Raw genomic sequence first — 9645 nt, forward strand, 5'->3', positions numbered from 1 at the left:
AACCAAAATGCAAATGAGAATTCCGTCTAATAAATGAAGAATGAACGATAGAACAATCACCATTTTGTTACTCCTCATGAAATAATATAAAGAACAACACTCATCAATAGATGCTAAAATTAAAGTGAAATGTTGATGGGGAATTTTTTAATAGATGGATTAAGCTGGTACCACCTGAACCCACTGATCAATCTGATTACATCTGGGACAACCAGACATTATGGACTTCCTGATGTGATGGAACACAAAGTATACAGCACCACCTGTGAAAGATTCTTGCCTAAAGACTGAACCTGCATTTAATAAAAACTCTAGATTTAATGCCAGGTATAGAGAAGCAATCAGCTAAAGTTAGAATTCCACAAGACAAATGCCCTAGTTTCTTTATCAATGGCATTTGAAAAGGGGAGAAGGAACTACTACAAAACCTGAGAATTAAGAAACATAACAAAATGCAATGTGCGGACGACTTAAGAGACATACAACAAAATGCAATGTGTGGACCTTGTCTGGATCCTCATTTGAAGAAAGCAACCATAAAGATATTTTTGAGACAACTGAAATTTTAATATGGACTGAGCCATTAGATGATATTAAGGGATCACTGTTAATTTTACTAAGAATATTAACTGAGTGTGGCTGTGCTTAAAAGAAAATTATCATTGATGCATATGGCAGTACTTATAGATGAATTTTTTAGAAATATTGAAAATGGATAACACAAACATGGCAAAATTTCAACAATGGATAAATCTAGGTGATGAGAATAAAGGTGATCATTATTAACAGCCTCTACTTTTCTGTATGTTAGAAAATTGTCATAATAAAAATTAACATGAAAAGGGGAAAATAATAATCAGATTCCTAGAATACTTTTTAAATGCATAGCCTATCTTGTAACCCTAAAAAAAAAGGCAGTTAAAGCCGAGGATTACAATGGCCAATCTTTTGATTTGCGTTTTTTAAGTAAGGATCAACTGATTGGAAGTTTTATTATATAAACCACAGGCATAATGCATCATCTATAATTTTTAGTTTGTTTCTTTAAAGTGGACCTGGAACTTAAAAATACAAGTAAAGGAATCTGACCAGAGTCCTAGATTTTTATTTTTTGCAATCCTCCCCATCATTTACAATGATCTTGGACACAACTAACCTATCAGCAACATTTTTTTAGCTCTTCATCTGTATTGTTTCCCCCACTTTCCTTGTAACTTTTCGTACTCATAGTTCATGTAATATTTAAATTATATAATTACAATGACTGCCATTGACTTAAACAGGTTTGGGGATAAACAGCTAACTAGAGGTAAACATACAACATGACTGGTGGAAGCAGTCCTTCTCCAGTATACTAGAGGGGAGCCCAGCTGGGAGCCTTCTACCATCAGTGTTTCCAGTCAGTATGGCTGGGTAAAAGCAGCCTCTATTATAAGCAACCATCCATCTTTTAAAAATCACTGATGTGGCGCACACGTCCCGACCCACCTTAACCCTGTGGGGCCTTGAACAAGAATACAAATGGAGACCAACCCTGGCATATTTTAAGTGTCTACAGGTAAGAATTAGCTAGATTGGCGTGTTCCCCCAAGCCCCAGGGTCTGTCTCCATTTACTTCCAGCCTCAGCTTGCCAGAAAGGTCCTGGTATGCATGCATGTGGACACGCCAGTCTGCATGTCCAACTTCCATCCGCACTCCTCACCAATGGCACCCCTTGAGTCTAGGGGTATAGACACCTGTAGTGCAGTCTGTCTTCAGGATGAGCTGGGGAAAGAGGCCTGCACGTGTTCTGAAAGCAAGCTTTGGGCTGGTTGGGCAGGGAATTCCGGGCAGAGGAATGCTGACTCCAATTGGGTGCAATCCCTGGGCTCCTTCACTTTTTCATTCCTGGACAGAGGAACAGCCCGAGTGAGCATCAGGGCAGGGACCCCTCTTGCTCAAGTCAAAGTGCACCCCCCCCCATGGTATACCATATATATGTAGCTGAACTTGCTTTTTTCATTTCCTGAGGAGTACCCTTCCATTAAATGGCATACTCTGTAAAAGCTGTGTAAGGTTACTTGGAAACACCACAATCTATAATCATCCCGGTGATCTTCTGCAAAAAGGGCATAAACATACTACTAGTACCATGCAGTGTAAATGTAAAATAGGGTTTCGTAAGTAGAGTACATACAATTTCCTGAGCTCTTATCCCAGAGATCCAGCCAGGCACAGCAGGACTGGTATTCCATGGAAAGGGCTCTAATTAAGGAAGCCAACTCCCTTAATGGTCTCTTTATTTCTAACATTTACGGGAAGAGGGGCAGGCAGAATATATTTAGACAAATATATAACCATGGTAGCAGCTTACTACAGCAATGAGTTAGAAAAGGGGAGCCTTCAGAATTCTGGTAGCTCATTCTTCAGTTAACAGTTAGATTGTTTGTATTTTGCTATCATAGTGCTTTATTGAGTATTGGCTTGTTTGTGAGTATATATGTAAGAGAAATACCTAGAAATGGAATTAACTTTTCAAAGGTATGTATTTAAAATCGTGCTACTGAATTATTCTCCAGAAACACTGCACCCATTCACACTCCATCTTCTATATGAGGTACTGGTTTCTCAGTATCTGTCACATTCCTCTCCCTATGACACAAAACTATCCAGTCTCCATTCTTCTCTGGGTGAAAATGACCTTAGTTACAGGAGCTCCAGCCTCATCTAGTCACTGATTGGTTTTCTTTTTTCTCCTAAACTAGTTTCAATCTAGAAAATAATTTTTAAAAGGCATAGGTTCTGGTTGTGACTCTTAGCTACTAAGTACACCAAAATGTAATCCAAGATGTGACAAGCTCCAAAGACAAACTAAGTCCTTGATTTATGTTACAGTTACTTATAACGTTTGATCTTCTATCTATAGCTGCAGTGCACAAAACAGCAGCTAGATAGAACTTTCCATCAGTGCATAAAATTCTGTTGAATATCACTGCTCTAAAATAAAAGCTTCTGGGGCGAAGGGCCTATGACTTTATCTTGTCATCCTCAACAGCACATTTTAGCTTTTTAATGAGAGGTGATAAAATGCAAGCACTGAAGCAAAAGAAAGCAGAAAAAAGTTTAATTTTCAGATGAGATATTCCAAGTGTTTTTGTAAGAATTTAACTTGGTCATTCTCTACAGAGCATACAATCATTTCAACATACAAGTCACTCCACTTTGAATACACTATTTTAAAGTTAAAAACCATTTAAAAGGCTTTGTCTTGTTTCCAAGGAAAATGAGGCAATATGCTTATTAAAACACTAGTTTGCAGCACTGAGTATAAGTAGTTCATTAATGTTCTTCATCCATAACTTAAAGTTTAAACCTGAGGAATTAAGAATTTTTATTATCAGAACTGCATAGCAAAACCATGTCCAGATGATAGATGTACCAAATAATCTGTAGATCAAGATAACCTGCAAACCACTTCATAAATCCAATTTAAAGCAGGACAAATATGTTATGAGAGATACTAAATGGTATTCAGGTTAATAAGGTTTTGAAATGCTTAGTCATATTTAAAAAAAAAAAAAGACAATACAACAAAAGTTGTTCAGTGTTAAATGGGCACATACACCTTATATCATTTATCCAATGACAAACTTTATAACCATTTCGTTGTTTGGAAAGAATTATTTAGACCAAATTTATTCTTTGCGTGTGGCACTGAGCAGTCATAAATTGAAAGTGCAAATGCCTGGATGGAAACACAGCTTAAATCATTTATTTGTGCTACTATTCTACAGTGACACACTGATGCTGTGGGAGAAATGTGACAGTTCTAGAAAGTCTTGATATAGAATGACACGTTTGATGAGAAAACACAAAAAGGCCACACAGGTCATGCACAAACTAAAGAATGTTAAAGGGCATTTTAATCAGGGTTTTGATTGTTTTTAAAGTCATGTTTGAAGTTCTGGTGATACCACTTTCAGCACATGTTTTATCAATATAAATGGCATCTAGAAGTATCCAAACACTGAAATCCATTATTAAGTGAAAAGAATACATTACATTTATATAGCATTTTCTGTTGTTGAAGCAATTTCACATACTCCGTTTCATTTTATTCCTCACAACAGCCCTGTGAGGTAGGCTGAGCAAGTTACAATTATTTTATGTAAGGCAATGGAGGCCCAAAGATTATAAATGATGTATGTAAAGGTCATAGATCTAGTAATATATGGTAGAGCTAAGGTGATTAATTGTAAATACTTTAAAAGAAATGAAGCCAAAACATTTTTACAATATATCCAGAACATTTAAAAACTAGTGCTTTTTAATATAAATTACTCTAAAACCTTAGCTATTACATATCTTATAGTATGAATTAGTTATAAATTTGATTTTAAAGAGTCTCCCTTAAGAGGTAAATCAGACTCAGTGCTTTGGTACCTTAGATATTAGAAATGTTTTTTAAAATGCATTCTCATAGTCCTTAGGCTCTCCAAAAAAGTTCCAATACTAATAAAAATGCCTTTTACCAAACACTTACATTTTGACTTATTTTAAAATCTGTCTAAACTTAAGAAGCTCCAAGCCAAAGCAAACACATCCACCACCCTTCTGCCCTACATACTGTGAAATCCTCTACATGTCCATTCCCAAGGAACAACTTATACTGAATGGGAACCATTAAGAAAATATATCGGTTTAAACTTACATAGCTCAAATGGTTATGAATCAAAAGTCAGTACCTTATACTGACCCAGAAATAACAAATACTGTTTTAATGTAGTCTGAGGCAGAAAGTCCTATGGCTATCTCTGGTATTCATAAGCCAACACTAACTTTTATATGGCATGTCCAACATCATCTTTTCAACATAACAACCTATACTAAATGTAACCCACTTAAACACCAAATTACTCAAAAAGCTTAAAGTATTTACATTAATCAAATACTCCAAGTAACAAAAACTATCATAGGTGACATATCAGGCTCACAAATATTGGCATAATGTGAATACTGTAAAATACAAACAAAACTAAAATTATATTGAACATGAGGTAATCTTTCTGTGATGATTAAAGAAACATTCATGATCTCTTATAATGCTCCAGTACTGGCATTATGAAATGTACATTTTGGTTAAAAATAATGAATAATTTTATGGTTACTTGGATGTTGAGTAAATTTATGCTGACCATACACTTCCCTAAAAGAATATCCAGTGTAAAAATAAAATCAAGGAAGAAACTTTTCCAGACCCATTTTATGTGATTATATGAAACTGAACCATATTATGTGCAATATGCTTATTAAAATTTGATTTTTTAAAAAACTATAACAAATTTACTTTTTAAAATTTCTGACTTATTAGCAAAACATTGTTTTTAAGATGCAAACTTTGTCACACCACTCAAAAGCAGCAAAATTATACGCACAGTAAACCAAACTTCATTAATTTTGGAAATTTGAATACAAAGTATGACTGACACATCAAAGACACTTAAAATATTTGTTGTATAAATTAGCCAATGAATGAATACTGATCTAATGGGTTTTCCAAATATGGGTTTTTTAGAAAAGAATTATTATGATGATTTGAAAATCATCAGTTTTTTTTAGCTGGAACCACATATTTTGTAGTAAGAAGTCTACATTGGACTTTTCTAAAATTAATACTCTGAAATAATTTCCATAATATCCTTTTCCAATTTTTAACCTGTTTCTAAAAGAAACAAAAATATATAACTAATTTTATGGAAAAAGTACATAGAGAAAAACTAATCATTCTAGCTAAGATATGAAATAGAGTATCTTAGCCTAATTAAAACATTTCAAGACAAATTATTTACTTTTGTTTATACCACCAAGGATCAGTCCAAAAAGTTCAAATTATACATCATACTGTTCATGCTCTAATTTCATAAGTGAGTAAATAAAACCAAGCCAACATGTCTTTAGATGATAACATGAGAAATACTACTGTTTGCAGAGCAAAGCAGGCCAAGTCTAGCTGTACACTAGCAGTTCACTATGTGTCAAAATGGTACAGATGCCACCAATTATACCCATGTACAGACAGGCATGCCTCTAATACTTTCCACCTTGGAACATTCAAACAATCACTGTATATTAAATTTCTATGTGCACTGTTATTAAATGCTTGGTATATACATATTTACCAAAAGTTAAAGACGTATGTGACACGGTCAGCCCAAAGAATCAAAATGAATTGTAAAAAAATTATTTTTCTAAAGTGCTTAAGGCAATTCCTTCATTTCTTTATCCAGTTTACTAAAACTGGCTGGGATTCAACTGCTAAAAGAAATGTAATACTAAATGCATGTTTTTATAAAACATATATTTTTTAGATCCATTACTGTCAATCTCTCATGCATTTCTTTTACAGAAAGCAATCATGTTTGACCTGTCAAAGAGTGACAAAACCAATAAAGAATGTTTGAAAGGGTATACCAACTTACACAATGTATTAAATTGAGCAAAAGAGCTCAATATTTTTAAATTTAAAATCAATGAGAATGTTACATATATAGTCAAGTTAATAGGTACCTTCACTTAAGACTATTTAAAGAGGCACTACAGTTGATTATTTTCTAGTTTGAAAATGAAGGCTGCAAACTCTCCAGTTTAACTTAACGCAAATAAACTTAAAACAACTAAACTAAAACCCCACACATTTTGCTCTTTAATTTTAGAGACCTTTAAGAAGTACAGTAACAGGAAAACCTCAGATTATTATTTTGAAGTAATAATAGTATTACTTCCAATGAATTTTCCAAATGAATATTAGAAAATGTTATACGCAAGGTTCGAATGCTAGCATGAGCACAGGCAGGAATCCTATACACTCCACCAGACCCTGATTAGTATTTCCTTTTCCCCATGCCCCTGCAATAGAAGGCCCTCGCCGATATAGTACATAATGGTCTCTGGCTTAAGTACCAGTTGACACTGCCTGGGGCATGGAGCGCGAAGCAAGAAGAGCATGCTGACTGGAAGAAGGCACTGAATTAAAGAGAAGACACAATTATATAAGACATAATCGTAAAAAATTTATACAAGCATTTCTGGCTTTTTCTGTGTCATTTTTCCAAAATATACAGGTACAACCGTTCACATGAAGCAGCTCCTCCACTAAATTACTGCTTTCAGGTGTGACTCTATGAAAAAACTGTAACTTCCCGCTTCCTTAGGACCTGGAATAACCATGCTGTAGGGAACAGAACATCCAAAAAAGTCATTGAAAATCCCCAGGAGGAGCAAGAAACAAAATTATATCTGGAGAATCAAATATATCTATTGACATATTTCATTCTCTAAACTCCCTTATAGTCTTTAAAATACCAGTATGTCATCAGTGGTGCAGTTATGACAGTCCTCTGGGAAAATATCAGTTCAAATAAAATTCCTCATTTAGATTTGTATTAAAATGAATAAAACATCCTATCAGTAAACAGTAAACTTTAAGAAAGAATGAGCTCTTCCTATTCCACGGGCCTTTCTGTAGAAAGCAACTCCAATGTAAGCAGCATCAGTTATTTCTTAGAAGAAGGTTGTCAAGCACAATATACTTAAAAGGAGAATGAAAGTCAAAATCAGAAAGTAAAAGTTTCAAAAATTAAGGAATATAAAAACTTAGACCTCTTTAAAAACAGCCAAGGAATTCTTAAATACCACTGTAATTACAACTCTCATTTTGGTTCAAAGGATTGTTTTACAAATTTTATCAACTTTTAAAAAATAAATATGTTGTCAATCACCATCGGTTTTCCTCATTGTTAACACATTTTCCCTAACTTTGGTAAAGATTATTCTATGTTGACATTTTCAGAAGAATCACACCCCTTTAGAAAGCAAATGAATGTAGCAAAAGGACTGAGAGAAAACCTCTAAATATGACTGAAAAACTCATGTGCCTAATAAGTCAGAGATATGTATATATTTTTTCAAACAACTGTTTAAACCATTCTGTCTTATTAAAAAGCAGATATAAATGACTTCAGTAAAGAATAGTTTTAGGCATCTCCCTTAATAGCCTTATTCTTATTAGATAAAACTTAAACAGTGTAGGTTTTCCTACCTCCTATACAACTTCAATAAACTTTCATTCCTACTAGAAATGTTAAGTATCAGTATAAGTATTATCAGTTATTACCAAGTTCAAGGGGGAATTTTACCAAAGATAACTATTAAAGGTAGTACTAAACTAGACAACAAAACCAAAATATAAAGCTTTTAAAAATCTTACCCATCATCCAAAATGATGGAATGAAAAGAAGTCCACTTAAAAAGGGCAACGTATAAAGAGTATCACTTTGCCAATGCTAGTGCAGCAAGTAAAAAACTGCAATTTGGGTGATTTTAAGCTATGATGTCTAGAAACTCTTCCTATCCACTCTCTATTTTGACTTATAACCACAAGAGAAAGACCACAATATTTGGAAAAGAGAAAATGATATACAACCTAGTCAATAACACAAAAGAGGATAATTTAGCAAAACTTAACTTACTTATGAAAGGGGGGAAATAAACCATTGTAAGAAGACCTGTCTAGCATCCCCAACCAATTCTTAGAAAACCTCAGAGGACTGTATATTTTTAAAGCTTCAGTGTAACAACTAAATAATTGGTGGTGACGGGAGTGGAGGGTGGGGGGAGAAAACATGGAAGAAAGAAGATTTAAATGCTTTTGCTTCAGGCCTCAGGGCTACTGTATGTAACTGAACATTAGAAAAGTCAAAGTATATAATTATTTAAACACTGACTCTCTCCCCATGTGCTCTTCAAAATCTCAGTTTCTTGCTTGATATCTGCTTGCTACCATGCTAATGCACAGTAGGTTCCTGTGAATACTTTGTTGTGGATGCTTAATGCTAAGAGATTCCAGGCCTTAAAGCAGAACGTAGCAAATCTCATTTCCACCACTCTTCAGTTTCTGTGATTAGGCCACCCAATCAAAAGGTGGAGGGCGATAAACATATTCTGAGTAGGCATTACTGAGTAACAATGTTTAGGCTGCTAGCTGAACCAGTCATTCCATTTTCACTTTTCTGAAGCGTTCTCACAGCACTTGGAACCTGCATCCCAGTACTCAAAGCAAGTCCACCACACCAAACCTAAGAAAAGACAAAAACAAAGCTTCAGTCAGATTTCAAATCAAATTAGTACTTAAGTGAGCCTTAAATTTCCATTTCAAAGGCATGTCACATATGTGAACACTAGCAAGTTCCAAACTGATGACCTTCATATTTGAACTGAGGGGAAGTGGAAAGGGTAACTCAAGAGTCCTTTAGAACCACAGACCAAAAGGAGTCTTTGTGGTAGCAGAATCCACTGGATGGAGCTGTACACAAGAGAACATGCACTGCATGTGGCTGCAGTAATGTAGAGACTAATTGTAATGATCTAGGCAAAAGACATTGGCTACCGTCACTGTGCTCGCCTTCACAACCAAGGAGAGTGCACCAACAGCCAACTTCCTTATCCCATTTATGCTTTAGATTTTGAAGAAGTGTGGCCTGAGACTATAGGAATGTAACACACTTCTGTTAACAGAAAAATCCAATAGTTTCTTCCCTAACTCTTTTAATTCTTTAAGTACTTCTGAGAAAAATGCAAATGGCAATGTCCAGATACACTTGCCATAT

At 34.7% G+C, this 9645-nt stretch overlaps 1 protein-coding gene across 1 annotated transcript in view; it reads right to left on the reverse strand.

Annotated features, from left to right (window-relative positions):
* Positions 1-3087: 3087 nt before the first annotated feature.
* FSD1L (fibronectin type III and SPRY domain containing 1 like) overlaps positions 3088-9645 on the reverse strand; it is a 64269-nt gene continuing 57711 nt past the window's right edge. Inside the window, exon 14 of the mRNA XM_019623685.1 lies at positions 3088-9114. Coding sequence (XP_019479230.1) covers positions 8992-9114 — 123 coding nt within the window. The 3' untranslated portion in view covers positions 3088-8991. The remainder of the gene's footprint in view (positions 9115-9645) is intronic.

Source organism: Hipposideros armiger, unplaced genomic scaffold (genome assembly GCF_001890085.2).
Source record: "Hipposideros armiger isolate ML-2016 unplaced genomic scaffold, ASM189008v1 scaffold_558, whole genome shotgun sequence".
Lineage (NCBI taxonomy): Eukaryota > Metazoa > Chordata > Mammalia > Chiroptera > Hipposideridae > Hipposideros > Hipposideros armiger.